At 39.6% G+C, this 16,917-nt stretch overlaps 1 protein-coding gene across 1 annotated transcript in view; it reads right to left on the bottom strand.

The window, feature by feature from the left end:
- PPME1 (protein phosphatase methylesterase 1) overlaps window positions 1-16,917 on the bottom strand; it is a 59,264-nt gene that overhangs the window by 28,528 nt on the left and 13,819 nt on the right. Inside the window, exons 2-3 of the mRNA XM_004381962.1 lie at window positions 13,733-13,826; window positions 13,094-13,186 (exon numbers count right to left, since the gene is read on the bottom strand). Of these exons, the coding sequence (XP_004382019.1) occupies window positions 13,094-13,186; window positions 13,733-13,826 (187 nt within the window). The remainder of the gene's footprint in view (window positions 1-13,093; window positions 13,187-13,732; window positions 13,827-16,917) is intronic.

Raw genomic sequence — 16,917 nt, 5'->3', positions numbered from 1 at the left:
GATGGTAGCCAAGAGTTTAACCACTTGCACCATCCAGCAACAACAGTAGTAGTTACAATTTATAAAATCTTAACTATGAGGCAGGCACCAATCTAAGTGCTTCAAATGAATTATCTAACTTTCTCCTTACTATTCAGACAAAATTTTCATCATTTTACAGAGAGACTAAGTAACTTGCCCAGGACCCAACAGCCAATAAATGGCAGACTCAAGATTCAAATCCTAGCAGCCTGGCTCCAGGTGGTTCTCAACTTGGGCTGCAAAACAGAATCTCCTAGGGAACTTTAGGAAATCTGGCTGCCTAGGTGCTACCCCACCAGAAATTTTGATTTAAGTGATCTGGGGTGGGGGCTAGGTCATCTATATTTACAGTTCCCTAGGTGATTCTAATGTACAGCCAAGGCTGAGGACCACTAGCCTAGCCCTAGACTAGAGAATAAGAGACTAGATTGGAAGTAAGAAGAGCTAGGTACTGATAACATGTTTCTGTGTCACTCTGTTATCTCACCAAATTATCTCAGATTATCTCAAATTATCTCCCTGAGAAGTAGGCTGGGAAAACATCAGCCCAATTTGGTAGCTGATAAAACAAGTTCATCAAGTACTGGTGAAGGTGTAGAGAAATAGGTACCATCACAAACGCACAATAGCCTCAAACTTTAAAGTTCTGGCCAATTTGTTAAAAGTGGTATCCCCTTATTTTACTTTATATTTTCCTCATTCATAAGTGAGGTTGAAAAATTTTTATAAATTTATCAGTTATTTCCTCTTCTGTGAATTGCCACTTAGTACTGCTTGCGTATTGTTCTACTGGATTGTCTTTTTCTTACTGCTTTGCAGTTTTTTTTCCTTATTAATACAATGACAGTATTAACTCCTTTATAATGTGAATATTCTTTGCCTATTACGCATATTTCACATTTCTTTTTTTTTTTTTTCACCTAGCACATACCTTGTGTTTTAACTTTTAAGCATCTTGCCCAGAAACTTTCTGTTCTGGCAAAATCAAATTTATCAATCTTTCCTTTATGGCTTTTTCTTCCTGTGGCTAAACTTAAGGTATGCCTGCCCTAAGGTCATATGAGAGCTCTTAGGTTTGTTCTTTAAAGTCAACCCTTTTAATGCATTTGGATTGTTACTTTTATCATATATTAAATGCCTTTTTTGGACATATTTCTTGACTCTTTCTGTCAATACTGTAGTATTAGTTAATAAGGTTTTAGAATATACTTTGATATCTGTGTGAATTTTAGAGTTTCTTGATTAAGTTTCATGAGATGTCCCATGGAGATTTTAACTGGGGTAGCCAAATTCATACAGGAACACGATTTACTTCTCTATTCAGGTTTTCCTTTATATCCTTCGGGGAAGTTTTATCGTTTTCTCCATAAAATGTCTTGTATGTCTTTTAAAAATAAGGCTTATTCCCAGGTATCTTATAGTTTTGTTGCTATAGCTGTAACCAAAATGTTTTAAAAGTGAATAGGATCATTTTTCCTATTATATTTCCAAATTAGTAAGTGCTAATATTTAGAAAAAATAGATTTTGTATATCGACTTTGTAAACTCTCTTAACTAGTAGTTTGTCAGCTGATTTTCTTTCATTTTCTAGGCAGACAATATCTACAAATAAATGATGTTGTAGCTCTTCTTTTCAAATCTTTAAGACTTGTTTTCTTTTGTCTTATTGGTTAGCTAGAACCTCCAGTAAAATGTTGAATACAGTATCCTTGTCTTGTCCCTGACTTTAAAAGGAATGCATATGGGGACACGGGGAACCCGGGGTATAAAAGGAAATGGAGAGAGTGCTGACACATTGCGGGGATTGCAATCAATGTCACAAAACAATTTGTGTATAAATTTTTGAATGAGAAACTAATTTGCACTGTAAACTTACACCTAAAACAATAAAATTAAAATTAAGAGATCACACAGGGATAAAACATTTGGTCACAATGTTATTATTCTTTCACTACACTTTTGGATTTAATCTGCCACTATTTTATTTACAATTTCTGCATCTATTTTATAAATGAGATTGTCTCATAGTTTTTTTGTATTGTCAATAACCAGTTTTGGTATTAGACTGACACTACCTTCATAAAATAAGCTGGACAGCTTAAAGCAGTGTTACTACAGTGCTTTTACGTGGTGGGGAATTTAAATTGAACTTTCTCCTTTTTGAGACAGCTATCAAATATTTAGAATCAAATAATACAACAACCTTTTAACTAGTCTCCCTGTCTCCAATTTGTGCTTCCTACTCAACCCATCATCTACACTAAAATCCCAAAAAAACAAACCAGGTGTTGTCAAGTCGGTTCTGATTCATGGCGATCCCATGTGTATCAGAGTAGAACTGTGCTCCATAGGGTTTTCAATGGTGATCTTTGGAAGTAGATTGCCAGGTCTTTCTTCTGAGGCACAATCTGGGTGGACTCAAACCTCCAACCTTTTGGTTAGCAGTGAGCACTTTAACTGTACCACTCAGGGACTTTATCATCTATACTAACACCTCAATTTTTCTAAAGTCCTTCAATAGCTCCCCACTGCCTAAAACAGTGGCACTCAATTACGAGTAGGGTAGATGGATATCAAAATGCTCATCTCCCCAGAACTTTACAATCTGGACAGGTTTGCAATTGTTTAAAGTAAAATATGTTCTCCATTCCAGCTCCCTAATTTTGACATGCTTAAAATGTGCATAGTGTGGATATGGGTGGGGGAAGTGTTGCATTGTTCTTAAAACAGCTCCCTTATGATTACCCCTGACCTAAAGGATGAGGTGCAATTCCCTAGCCAAGTATACAAGGCCCTCCCATAATTTTGTCACTGTGATCTCTCTAGTCATCTCTTCCCCTGCTCCACATCCTGACACTTTATACTAAAACTACAACCAAGCTACTTATAATTTCCAAAACATGTTTCACTGGTACACTCTTCACTGCCTTTGCTTTTACTTCTCCTTTGTATGTCTACTAATCCAACTTTTACTCAGTCTTTAAAACTCACTTCAGATGTCCTCTCTCTTTTGAAACTTTCCTTTACCCAACACTACTGAGATGAATTACAGGGATAGATTACACAGAGATAAAACAATTGGTCATAATGTATTATTCTTTTTTTTTATTCAATCTATTATTTTATTCCTTCCTCTATGTTACCTTTGTATCTTGTACACAGAAGCTGTAAAACTCATCTAACAACTGAGTCAAGCACTTAACCAAGAACCTTATACCTTTTAATTCTCACAACCACCCTATTAACTAGATGGTATTATACCAGTTTTATAGATAAGAAAACCAAGACCTTGATAGATTAAGCTGCTTAGATTCAAACCCCAGTTGGTCTGAGATAAAAGCTTCTTAGATTTTTACTGTATTACTTGTATACATGTCCTATCTGTCTCTTTCCTATCTTCCCCATTAGCCTTAAGTATTATAAGGACATGAATATAGGAAATATGTCTGTTTAATTCTCCACTGTATTCACAGTGCCTAGCATAATGCCTGGTACACCAAAACCAAACCCATTGCTGTCAAGTCGATTCCGACTCATAGCAACCCTATACGACAGGGTAGAACTACCTCATAAGGTTTCCAAGCAGCACCTGGTGGATTTGAACTGCTGACCTTTCGGTTAGCAGCGGTAGTGGTTTCTACGCCACCAGGGTTTCCTCCTCGTACACAGTACAGGTTCAATAAACATTTGCTGACTCGCTGATCTTATCAGAGGGCAAAGTCTCCGTTTTCTACTCCTAGAAATCTAGCACAAAGCCTGGAACACAGAATATACTCAGTAACTATTTGCTAAAATAATGGAATTAACTGCAAGAAGAAAGAGAAATCAGCAGACACGTCAGAATCAACTATTGGCTTCAATCAATCGATACTTGGTTGGTCCCAGGTCCTCAGAGGTACCAAAGCTTGAAAACTGGAGGCTAGCAAATCTCCCTGCTGAGGCTGCACTTGCTAAGGAGCGCCCACAGCTACTCTCACTCTCTTCTGATTCAGCCCAAGTGCAGTTTCTTTCTTTTTTTTTGAGAAAGAGAAAGTAACTTTACTGCAATGCGCACAGGAAGGAGCCAGGCGGAATTTCCTCAGATCCGACTTCCCATGCTACGGGAAGCAGGGCTTTTATGTGATTTCGGTAGCAAGATGGCGGCCGCGCAGGCGTACTAGAGAAGGGAAAAATTATAGGTGGCGGCCAGGAAACAGGAGGTAACATGGTTCTTGTTGGACCTGTCGCTTCGAAATAGGGCCCGGGTAATGATTTTCCTTCTGATTCAGTCCACCCATTGCTGAGTCCACTGTTGAAGTCAATTAGTGGTCACAGCTGGCCCTTCTCTGAAGTCAATTAGTGGTCACAGCTGGCCCTTCTCTGCATGCGGAGCGGGTCAACTCTGGCTTGGGCTAGTTTAAGGACTAACAAATTTACTGGCATTCATAGGGTCAGGTTACAATCCCCCCTTGAGTTGTTTTAATTCCTTAATCTTAAGGGATAAGGGTCAGCGACTCATCTGGCTACTTCCTGCTGGTGTGGGGCAGTTTTAAGGGCATAGGAACAGGCAAGGAATGATTAGCTCCTGGGGGTAGCAGGCAAAGAAGAATTAAAACCAAAGACACAAGGGAAAGATTAATCCAAAAGACCAATGGACTACAAGTACCACAGCCTCTACCAGACTGAGTCCAGCACAACCAGATGGTGCTCAGCCACCACCACCGACTGCTCCGACAGGGATCACAATAGAGGGTCCCGGGCAGAGCTGGAGAAAAATGTAAGTCACTCCTGAGGTTCACCCTTCAGCCAAAGATTAGACAGGCCCATTAAACAAAATGAGAGCAAAGCTTCCTTAAGGGAATCCGCCTCATCAAACTCTACATAGCAGAAACCTTTAAATTTGTCTGTTTAACTTTAGTGAAGGGTAAGACAGCACACAACACTGGGGAAGCCAGCAAAACTTGTCCAAGGCAAGGTCATGGAAGTTCCATAGACACATCCAAACTCCCTGAGGGACCAAATTACTGGGCTGAGGGCTGTGGGGACCATGGCCTCAAGGAACATCCAGCTCAACTGGCATAATACAGATCATAAAGAATATATGCCAGGGCAAAATGGTGCTCTAGGCAGAAGCACCACACTGTCCCTTCAAGGCAAAGATCCAGAAAACTAAGCCAAACAGAGAAAACAGCAATCCTGAAACCCTAAAACATCAAATGAAGAGAGAAAGAACTCAGCCAAGCACCAATGGAGTGAGAAAACTGACAGAGAATGGAGAGCAAGGAGAGATTCATGCAGAGGTCCCCTATCAGCTAACACAGCATGGATCCGCCATCTTGGACTCTCAGCAGAGACCAGCAGATAGGGGTTATGAGAAGGCAGCTTCAGGGAGCTTCCAGTGGGAGAAAGAAAAACTGGTGATTTGCGATATACGCTTTCCCACCCCCCGCTCTTCTTCCCCCCCACTCAGCCTCTTCTGCTTCCCGTGGCCACAATCTCTTGTCCGGGAAGCACCGGCCGCTTGGATTCCATCCGCCCGCACTTGCCGGCTCTCCGAGTGCCATTTGTTGTTGCTTTTTTTCTGCTTCTTTTGATTTCTTCCTTACCTCTCACCACCTCCCCCTCCTTTTGCTCAAATACCTGGCTCCGTGTGCCATCTTTGCTTCTTCCTGAGGGGCTGCGGAGCTCCGTTCGAGTGTGGAACTGCTTCCCGGTCTGGGCTGCCACACTGGTGGGATCCCGGGGCTTTTGTTTGTTTGTTTTGAATTGTTTGTTTGTTTTTTTTTCCCTTTCTTGAGTTGGGAGCCTGTTCTGGCCGGGCGGTGCTGTGCTTCTTGGAACCTACCCCCTTGGCTTGCGCAGACGCGCAGAGAGATCCCTGAGCGCATTTCTTTTTTCGTGGGTTTTTTTTTTTTCTGTTTTTTTGGGGGGGGCTTTTTTTTTTTTAAATTTGTTTTGTTTTCTTTTCCCTTTTTCCTGTTTTGTCTTTCTTCATTACTCAGTTTCTCGTCTCTCTATACCTTCCTTCTCTTTCTGTTCCCGGTCCTGTGCCATCCTCAGAATCGTTATGCTTGAGTCCACTGTTGCAGCCACTGTGTCAATCCATCTCGTTGAGGATCTTCCTCTTTTTCACTGACCCTGTACTTTACCAAACATGATGTCCTTCTCCAGGGACTGATCCCTCCTGATAACATGTCCAAAGTATGTGAGACGTAGTCTCGCCATCCTTGCTTCTAAGAAGCATTCTGGCTGTACTTGTTCCAAGACAGATTTGTTCGTTCTTTTGGCAGTCCATGGTACATTCAGTATTCTTCACCAGCAGCACCACAATTCAAAGGCGTCAGTTCTTCGGTCTTCCTTATTCATCATCCAGCTTTCGCATTCATAGGAGGCTACTGAAAATACCATGGCCTGGATCAGGACACCTTAGTCCTCAAAGCAACATCTTTGCTTTTCAGTACTTTAAAGAGGTCTGCAACAGATTTGCCCAATGCAATGCATCTTTTGATTTCTTGACTGCTGCTTCCATGGGTGTAGACTGTGGATCCAAGTAAAATGAAATCCTTGACAACCTCAATCTTTTCTCCATTTATCATGATGTTGCTTCTTGGTCCAGTTGTGAGGTTTCTTTTTTTCCTTTATGTTGAGGTTTAATCCATACTGAAGGCTGTGGTCTTTGATCTTCATCAGTATGTGCTTCAAATCTTCTTCACTTTCAGCAAGCAAGGTTGTGTTATCTTCATGACACAGGTTGTTAATGAGTCTTCCTCCAATCCTGATGCCTTGTTCTTCATATAGTCCAGCTTCTCAGATTATCTGCTCAGCATACAGATTGAATAAGTATGGTGAAAGGATACAACCCTGACACACACCTTTCCGAATTTTAAACCACGCAGTATCCCCTTGTTCTGTTCGAACGACAGCCTCTTGATCTATGCACAGGTTCCTCATGAGAACAATTAAGTATTCTGGAATTCCCATTCTTCACAGTGTTATCCATAATTTGTTATGATCCACACAGACGAATGCCTTAGCATAGTCAATAAAACACAGGTAAACATCTTTCAGCCAGGGTCCATCTGGCATCAGCAATGATATCACTGGTTCCACATCCTCTTCTAAATCCGGCTTGAATTTCTGGCAGTTCCCTGTTGATATACTGCTACAGCTGCTTTTGAATGATCTTCAGTAAAATTTTGTTTGCGTGTGATATTAATGATATTGTTTGATAATTTCCGCATTTGGTTGGATCACCTTTCTTGGGAATAGGCATAAATATGGATCTCCAGTCAGTTGGCCAGGTAGCTGTCTTCCAAATTTCTTGGCATAGATGAGTGAGCACTTCCAGCACTGCATTCGTTTGCTGAAATATCTCGACTGGTATTCTGTCAATTCCTGGAGGCTTGTTTTTTGCCAAAGCCTTCAGTGCAGCTTGGACTTCTTCCTTCAGTACCATCAGTGCCTGATCATGTGCTACCTCCTGAAATGGTTGAATGTCGACAAATTCTTTTTGATACAGTGACTTTGTGTATTCCTTCCATCTTCTTTTGATGCTTCCTGCATTGTTTAATATTTTACCTGTAGAATCCTTCAGTATTGCAACTTGAGGCTTGAATTTTTAATTCAGTTCTTTTGGCTTGAGAAATACTGAGCATGTTCTTCCCTTTTGGTTTTCTAACTCCAGGTCTTTGCACATGTCATCATAATACTTTACTTTGTCTTCTGGAGCCGCCCTTTGTAATCTTCTGTTCAGCTCTTTTACTTCATCATTTTTTCCTTTTGCTTTAGCCACTCAACATTCAAGAGCAAGTTTCAGAGTCTCTTCTGACATCCAGTTTGGTCTTTTCTTTCTCTGCTGTCTTTTTAATGACCTCTTGCTTTCTTCTGTATGATGTCCTTGATGTCATTCCACAACTCATCTGGTCTTTGGTCATTAGTGTTGTGTGTCAAATCTGTTCTTGAGATGGTCTCTAAATTCAGGTGAGATGTATGCAAGGTTGTACTTTGGCTCTTGTTGACTTGTTCTAATTTTCTTCAGTTTCAAGTTGAACTTGTTTGTAAGTAATTGATGGTCTGATCCACCGTCAGCCCTTGGCCTTGTTCTGACTGGTTATGTTGAGCTTTTCCATCTTCTTTTTCCACAGATGTAGTCGATTTGATTCCTGTGTATTCCATCTGGTGAGGTCCATGTGTATAGTCGCCATTTATGTTGGTGAAAAAAGGAATTCACAATGAAGAAGTCGTTGGTCTTGCAAAATTCTATCATGCGATCTCTGGCATCGTTTCTATCACCAAGGCCATATACTCCAACTACCGGTCCTTCTTCTTTGTTTCCAACTTCTGCATTCCAATTACCAGTAATTATCAATGCATCTCGATTGCATGTTCGATCAATTTCAGACTGCAGAAGTTGGTAAATATCTTCAGTGTCTTCATCTTTTGCGTTAGTGGTTGGTGCATAAATTTGAATAATAGTCATATTAACTGGTCTTCCTTGTAGGTATATGGATATTAATCCTATCACTGACAGTGCTGTACTTCAGGATAGACTTTGATATATTCTTTTTGACAATGAATGCACCGCCATTCCTCTTCAAGTTGTCATTCCTGATATAACAGACCATATGACTGTCCAATTCAAAATGACCAATACCAGTCCATTTCAGCTCACTAATGCCTAGGATATCGATCTTTATGCATTCCATTTCATTTTTGACGATTTCCAATTTTCCTAGATTCATACTTTGTACATTTCAGGTTCCGATTATTAATGGATGTTTGCAGCTGTTTGTCTCATTTTGAGCTGTGCCACATGAGCAAATGAAGGTCCCGAAAGCTTGACTCCATCCATGTAATTAAGGTCGACTCTACTTTGAGGAGGCAGCTCTTCCTCAGTCGTATTTTGAGTATCTTCCAACCTGAGGGGCTCATCTTCCGGCACTATATCAGACAATGTTCCACTGATATTCATACTGTTTTCATTGGCTAATTCTTCTCAGAAGTAGACCGCCGGGTCCTTCTTCCTACTCTGTCTTAGTCTGGAAGCTCAGCTGAAACCTGTCTGCCATGGGTGACCCTGCTGGTATATGAATACTAGTGGCATAGTTTCCAGTATCACGGCAACACACAAGCACCCACAGTGCGACAAACTGATAGATGTGTGGGGGTTTCCTAAGGTATGAGATGCTAATAGGTGTTTTAGAAAAAAGTAATTGAGTGGTCAGATACATTTGGAAAACACAGTTAGATTTATTTCGAACAATACCTCAGAGTCTTTAATATACTGATATGTGGGTGAATTTCCAAAAGAGAGATGAGAGGGATAGTATATGCAGTATTTTTCAAACTCATTTAATCATAAAATCCCTATTCCATTAATTTCCCATGGAATTAGTAATCTGCAGAATATACTTCAGTAAAAGAAGAGCTAGCGATATCCTCTACAATAATAACAAATATAATAATGTCAACAGTCATTTATCAATCACCTCCCATGTGCCAGGCAACTTCCATGTTATTTCATTGTTCGTATCTATGGGATAAAAATATTTAACATTAATACATGTTAACAGTTTATGATTATAATATTTGTATAAGTCTTTGTAAGTTACAAATAATTTTCACATCCATTATTTTATATAACCTTCAAAAAAACCCTGAAATGTAAGGAAACTATATTTGGAAAGTAAGACCTTAAGTAGCTTGCTCAAGGCCATATCACCAGTACTGGTAAAAACCAGGAGTAGAAATGACATTGCCTGACTCCTAGTTCATATTTCTTTCCCTTAGTATCAACAACTGGTTTCATGGAAGTCTATTCTAGCCCTTCCTATGCCCCTCACCTCTAAGGACCCTAAATGCTCAAACAGGTAACATTAGCTCTGAATTTGCACAGGAGGCCTAGGGGAGCTGATTAAAAGTGCAAAAATTATAGTGAGACTACCTCTGGCCTACATATGTAATTCTAAAAATTTTATAAAATCTTGTGACTCATTAAGTACTATCCTCAGAATAAAGTGTTTCCTATCCACAGACTTTTTTGCTGAATTTCTTATGAGGCAGAGCCTGAAGTCACTATCCCCAGTAAGTTACAATGCAGTTGTATCAACGTGACGTGTCAAGATGGTGCCTCTTTCCTCTCCCCAGTCACGTATCTCTTTCCTTCCAGGTGTCCAATGTGTTAGCTAAGCAGTGACAGTGTATTAGCTTAGAGCACAGCCAGGCAAGTTAAGGCACATAAGCCATTTCTGGTGGCACTGACTTGGGTGTGACTGTTCAGGGTAACCGGGTACATTTATTATTAGAGCTGCTACATTAGGAGCAGGCATGTGTGCTGTTACTCATTCATTCAGAAAGCATTCCTTGAGCATACATTATATGACAGGCATAAATAAGCCATGGTTGTCTTTGACTCCAAAAAGCTCACAATCAAGTTGAGGAGGAATGTAATGTCTAGAGCTGTGCTACTACTAAGCACTTGAGATGTGGCTAGACCAAACTGAGATGTGCTGTAAGTGTAAAATACGTACTGGATTTCAAAGACTTAATATTAAAAAGAATGTAAAACATTTCAATAATAATTTTTTTATATTGGCTACCTGCTGAAGTGGTAGTATTTTAGACATATTGGATTAAATATGTATTATTAAAATTAATTTCATCTGTTTCTTTTTATTTAGTGTGACTACTAGAAAATTTAAAATAGCATATGTGTCTTGCATTATATTTCTACTGGACAACGCTGGTCCAGAGACATGAAAATGCCTGGCAATTGTGGGCAAATCATACAGCTGTATCCTAAAGTAAGAGAAAGGAATAGCAATCAAGACAGTGGCTCAATCATTTGATCATTTAATAACTGCTAAGTAAGTGCCTATATGTTGAGAACTGTTTCAGTCATTTGGGAAATAAAAAGGGGTAAGACACGATTCCTGTTCTCAAGGAATTCATAGTTTAATAGAAGAGACAAGAAGGTGCTTTTATACTCAGTCCAATAATTCCCTCTGCCAAGAACAAAGTAATATATTCAGGACCTTCCGAAACTCCACAGCCACCTGGCTCCAGGTATCTAGTGCTGCATTCCCATTTCCTCCCATTTTCTGTCCTTCAGGCTCCCTAGTGGTAAATAGAAGTAGTATGTGTATCTGCTTGATATGCACAAGAGATGACAACTTCATTTTAGACATGAACGTTGCCAGTATCTTCCTTAGCAGTATCTTCCCTTGTACATGGGCTGTCCCACCCCAGAGTAAGGTTATTAGGAAGATCTACAATTGGTAGCATTTACACAGATACATATCCTCTGCTATAGACCAGGGTATCATCAACCAAATACTGTTTACTTCCTAGTAGCTCACAAGTGCCATTAAAATATAAGGCATTAATATGATCCAGCAATCCCACTCCTAGGAATATATCCTAGAGAAATAAGAGCCGTCACACGGATAGACATATGCGCACCCATGTTCATTGCAGCATTGTTCACAATAGCAAAAAGATGGAAACAAACCATACGCTCATCAGTAGACGAATGGATAAACTATGGTATATACACACAATGGAATACTATGCAACGATAAAGAACAATGATGAACCTGTGAAGCATCTCACAACATGGATGAATCTGGAAGGCATTATGGTAAGTGAAATAAGTCAATCACAAAAGGACAAATATTATATGAAACCACTACTATAAAAACTCATGAAAAGGTTTACACACAAAAGAAAAAAATCTTCGATGGTTACAAGAGAGGGGAGGGGTGGGGATGGAAAAACACTAAATAGACAATAGATAAGTGGTAACTATGGTGAAGGGTAAGACAGTACACAATACTGGGTCATGGAAGCTCCATGGACAAATCCAAACTCTCTTAGGGACTGAATTGCTGGGTTGAGGGCTGTGGGGACCATAGTCTCAGGGAACATCTAGCTCAATTGGCATAACATAATTTATAAAGCAAATATTCTACATTCTACTTTGATGAGTAGCATCTGGGGTCTTAAAAGCCTGTAAGCGGGCATCTAAGATACTCCACTGGTCTCACTCCTTCAGGAGCAAGGGAAAATGAAGAAAACTAAAGACACAAGGGAAAGATTAGTCCAAAGGACTAACAGACCACAACTACTATGGCCTCCACCAGACTGAGTCCAGTACAACTAGATGGTACCTGGCTACCATTACTGACTGCTCCAACAAGGATCACAATAGCGGGTCCCGCACAGAGCAGGAGAAAAACGTAGAACAAATTCTAACTCAAAAAAAAACAAAAAAGACCAGACTTACTGGCCTGACAGAGACTGAAGAAACCTTGAGAGTATGGCCTCCGGACACTCTTTTATCCCAGTAGTGAAGCCACTCCAGAGGTTAACCTTGTAGCCAAAGATTAGACAAACCCATAGGACAAAATGAGATAAGGGGCACAGCAGCCCAGGGGTAAGGACTAGAAGGCAGGAGGGGACAGGAAAGCTGGTAATAGGGAACCCAAGGTTGAGAAGGGAAAGTACTGACATGTCATGAGGTTGTTAAACAATGCCACAAAACAATATATGTACTGTTTAATGAGAAGCTAGTTTGTTCTGTAAACCTTCATCTAAAGTTCAATAAAAAAATAATAATAAAAAAAATAAAATATAAGGCATTATTTTAAAAAGGAGGAAGAAACACCTTCCAAATATTTATGGGCCATCTCGAAAGTACTACAATAAGCTCTGTGAGGGAAACAAAGCAAGAGACATTATCTCTATCTAGAACACCTGAATAAAACATGTCTGCTTACCCATAACCCATTATTTAGATTACTAGGCTACAGACCCCTACTTTTGAAAAGGCACAAATTCCATCCCCCTTATCCCAATGCACATATATATAAATTTACAGACTTTTTCAAGAATTCATGAACTAAGGCCCACCCTAGTTAAAAATCTCGTTTAAATGAATGGTGATTTTGTTCCTACTATGCTAAAGATTCAAGAATCCACTTAAATCTCTAATCTTCTTACATTAAGCCATATAGAAGAGCTAGGCTAATCAGGTTCATCTAGAATAAACAACGATTGTGCTAAGATCAACTTCTACTATTAACAATTTACTTACTGTGAACACAGCCCAGGAAAGGGCAGAATGGCCTCCCCCGTGCAGAAGGAGTAGGACTGGACCCTCTGAACCACTCTTGTAAACGCGAAAAGTGTATGAATAGTTAAAGATAACATATCTAAGTTTTTACTCACTGATGTTTTCAACTATTTAGTCATAATAGTATTGATTAGAAAACTCAGCACCAAGCTATATGGAAAAAAGCTACAGAATGCCAAAATTAAGAGGAACTTCAATAGCTAAGTTTCTGAGACACCAAACCTCTGTTTTTGAAGCATGGAGAAAGTATACCCATTTTTTCAATGGAAAAAAAAACCTCCCTTTGCCCTAATGAAGACACAGTCCTTGGTTTCTAGAAGCTAAACTGGTTCAACGCACTTGACTCTTGAAATCTTTCCATGGGCCCTTAAGAGACATATTAGGTTCAGCAATTTAATTCTTAACCCTTTCTCATGCACTAGACAATTATAGCCAATAAGACACTGGCATGGATTTATAGGCAATATTCCATGCTGTACAGGTGGGGAATAAAATGAAATAAACAGCAAGAATAAAGACTATTTTAGAAACATCACAAGTTTTCTAATTTAGACAATGTTATAAGCTTATTAACGAATAAGCCATTTTAAAAAAGGATATATCTTTGCCAGTTTCATTCTCTACTTCCACATCTTCCATGGACTCAAAGTACTGACTCCAAGAAACAGGGGAAAAGTCCCGCTTTCTTCCAGGGCTAAGGAGGAAAAAAGATACATTTCAAGTAAAAAGTATTTATGCATGAAAAGATAAAATCTTGGTCAACAAATGAAATGAAAATAGCAAGAATATTTTCTCTTAAGATATGAACAGTTCTCATACACAAAGCATCACATTAAAATATGTCTAAATTAGCTCAAACATAGGCTTAAGAGTATTAATGTCAGAATTTTTGAAAATTAATTGATTAGACATTTTAATGACAAATTCCATGTATATACATACCACAAAACCTGCTAGTTTTTTCTCCTTGCTCTTGGCTTAGGCTCATCCATATCCTCTCACCCCACTTTAATATTCCTGCTACAGCCATTTTGGTTATTATTGATTCTTCACACATTTAATCCCTCACACTCTTTCATACTTCTTTGTCATTTCTCAAACAAACAATGCACAACCTTCATGGAGAACAAACTGGCAATGTCGATACTCTGAACTTCTAGGAATTTATCCAAAGATATGCTCACACGGAAGTAAAATGACTTATCTATTCAATGTTTGTAATGGAGGAAAATTGGAAACAATCAAAATGTCCATCAATAGAAGACTGGCTAAATCAACTGTGGTACATAAAAAATACTATTCATTTTTAAAAATAAGGAAAAAATTATTTATATACTAATGAAATTATTTATATATGGATACATAAAACAAACATAATGCACATATTACCATTTGGGTAAAAATAACTATATAAAAATAATTGCTTAAATATGTTTAGAATACGTTTGGAAGGATACCAACCATCACCACAATTTTAGAACATTTTCAGCACCCTAAAAGGAAACCTGTATCTGAAAATTTTCTAAAGTCACTTGTTTACCTACCCAAATCTAGCAGCCCTAGGCAACCACTAATATAATTTATGTCTCTATGAATTTGCCTATACTAGATATTTCATAAGCAACAAAAGTCTGAAGTTGTCAAGGATTTCATTTTACTTGGATCCACAACCAACGCCCATGGAAGGAGCAGTCAAGAAATCAAATGACGTATTGCATTGGGAAAATCTGCTGCAAGAGACTCTTTCAAGTGTTAAAAAGCAAAGATGTCACTTTGAGGACTGAGGTATACCTGACGGAAACCGCGATATTTTCAATCATCTCATATGCATGTGAAAGCTGGACAATGAATAATGAAGGCCAAAGAAAAATTCATGCATTTCAATTATAGTGTCGGAGAAGAATATTGAATATACCATGGACTGCCAGAAGAACAAACTAATTTGCCTTGGAAGAAGTACAGCCAATGCTCCTTAAAAGTGAGGATGGTTTAGACTTCATTTCACGTACTTTGAACATGTTACCAGGAGGGACCAGTCCTTGGAGAAGGACATAATGCTTGGTAAAGTAGAGGGTCAGAGAAAAAGAGGAAGACCCTCAATGAGATGGACTGACACAGTGGCCGCAATAAGAGTTCAACCATAGCAACGATCTGGAGGATGGCACAGGACCAGGCAGTGTTTCGTTGTGTTGTACATAGGGTCATTATGAGCCAGAACCGACCCAATGGCACCTCAGAACAACAACATGTATTTCATATAAGTGGAATCATAAGATATTTGTCCTTTAGTGTCTGACTTAATTCACTTAGCTTATCTTTTCAACGTTCATTCATGCTGCAAGCACATATTAGAACTTCCTTTTTATAGCTGAATAATATTTCATCATATGCATATACCACATGGTATTTATCCATTTATCTGTTGATGGACACTTGGGTTGTTTCTAAATGTTTTTAAAGATAGGTAAGATATGATAAATATTAGTTGAGAAGTAGTATGTCTTGAAACTCACTTGAGTTGAACCAATCTCATTAGTAATTTATGAACAATGAAAACTATTCCAAAGCACATACAGGAAAAGTTTCTTACAAAGTGATCTATGAACCATATTTAGCATTAATAACTTTTTTATGTCACCAGAAAGATTTTAGGATCACTTGATCCTCCCACAGAGTACAAGTTGGTAGTAGAACAAATCAATCACTTAAAATAGCTCATTGAGGTCAAAGAATTGGTGCTTTCCCTTTTTCTTCTGAACAATTCAGTCCTAAAACCATCAAGAAGAGCAGAACAAGGAAGGCTCACTGGAAGGGAGAGAGTTATGGTTGCCCTGAGTGGGGCATCAGCCAAAGCAGAAGAGATGTTATAAATAAGGGGAATGGTCTGGTGTGAGGATTCAGAGCCCAAGCAGGTGAGGGTGGTACAGTGGAGGAGTGGTCTGTGTTGGGTGTCAGAGCATGACTGGTGGCTTGGCATTGGGTGCTGGAACCCACATGGGAAGAGGAGGATATTCATGTGGAGGCCTGGTGTTGTGGGGGTTAAAGCGTAAGCCAGGTGGGGAGGGTGTCCACACTGAGGGGTACTGAGATGGTATTGGAGCCCAAGCAGAGTGAGAAGCGTCCACGCCAGGGGGGTGGTCTTGTTGGGGAGTCAGAGCCCGAGCAGGATGAAGAGGGTACCTACATGGTGGTGGAGGCAGGAGGGGAGGTTGGTCCCGAGTGGGTTATAAGATCCCAAGTAGAGTACCCCATGTGGCCAAACAGCCTGGTGTAGAGTGTCACAGCCCAAAAAGAGTGAAGATGTCCACATGAGGGATGGTCTGGAAGGAGTGTCTAAGCCAAAGTGGGATGAAGAGGGGGTCCATGTAGGATTAGAGGGCAGCCTGATGTGGGGAGTTAGAAACCAAACAGGGTAAGGTGGACATTTAAGTATGGGCAACACAGCATGGGATATCAGAGCTCAAGCAGAATACCAAAAAAAACCAAATCCACTGCCGTTGAGTTAACTCCAACTCATAGCAACCCTACAGGACACAGTAGAACTGCCCATAGGATTTCCAAGGAGCACCTGGTGGATTCCAACTGCCGACCTTTTGGTTAGCAGCTGAGCTATTAACCACTGCACCACCAGGGCTCCCAACAGGTTGTTAATGCGTGGGACAAGGTGAGGGCATAGGACCAGAATGAAGAGTCAAAGCCTGAGCAGAGAGGGATGTTCCCATGGGAAGGAAGTAGTGACAGAGATGGAAGATAATTCAGTGATACACTTTATATAAAAATATTAC

The sequence above is a fragment of the Trichechus manatus genome, unplaced genomic scaffold (assembly GCF_000243295.1).
Source record: "Trichechus manatus latirostris isolate Lorelei unplaced genomic scaffold, TriManLat1.0 scaffold00088, whole genome shotgun sequence".
NCBI lineage: Eukaryota > Metazoa > Chordata > Mammalia > Sirenia > Trichechidae > Trichechus > Trichechus manatus.
This window is presented reverse-complemented; position numbering and strand designations above follow the sequence as displayed.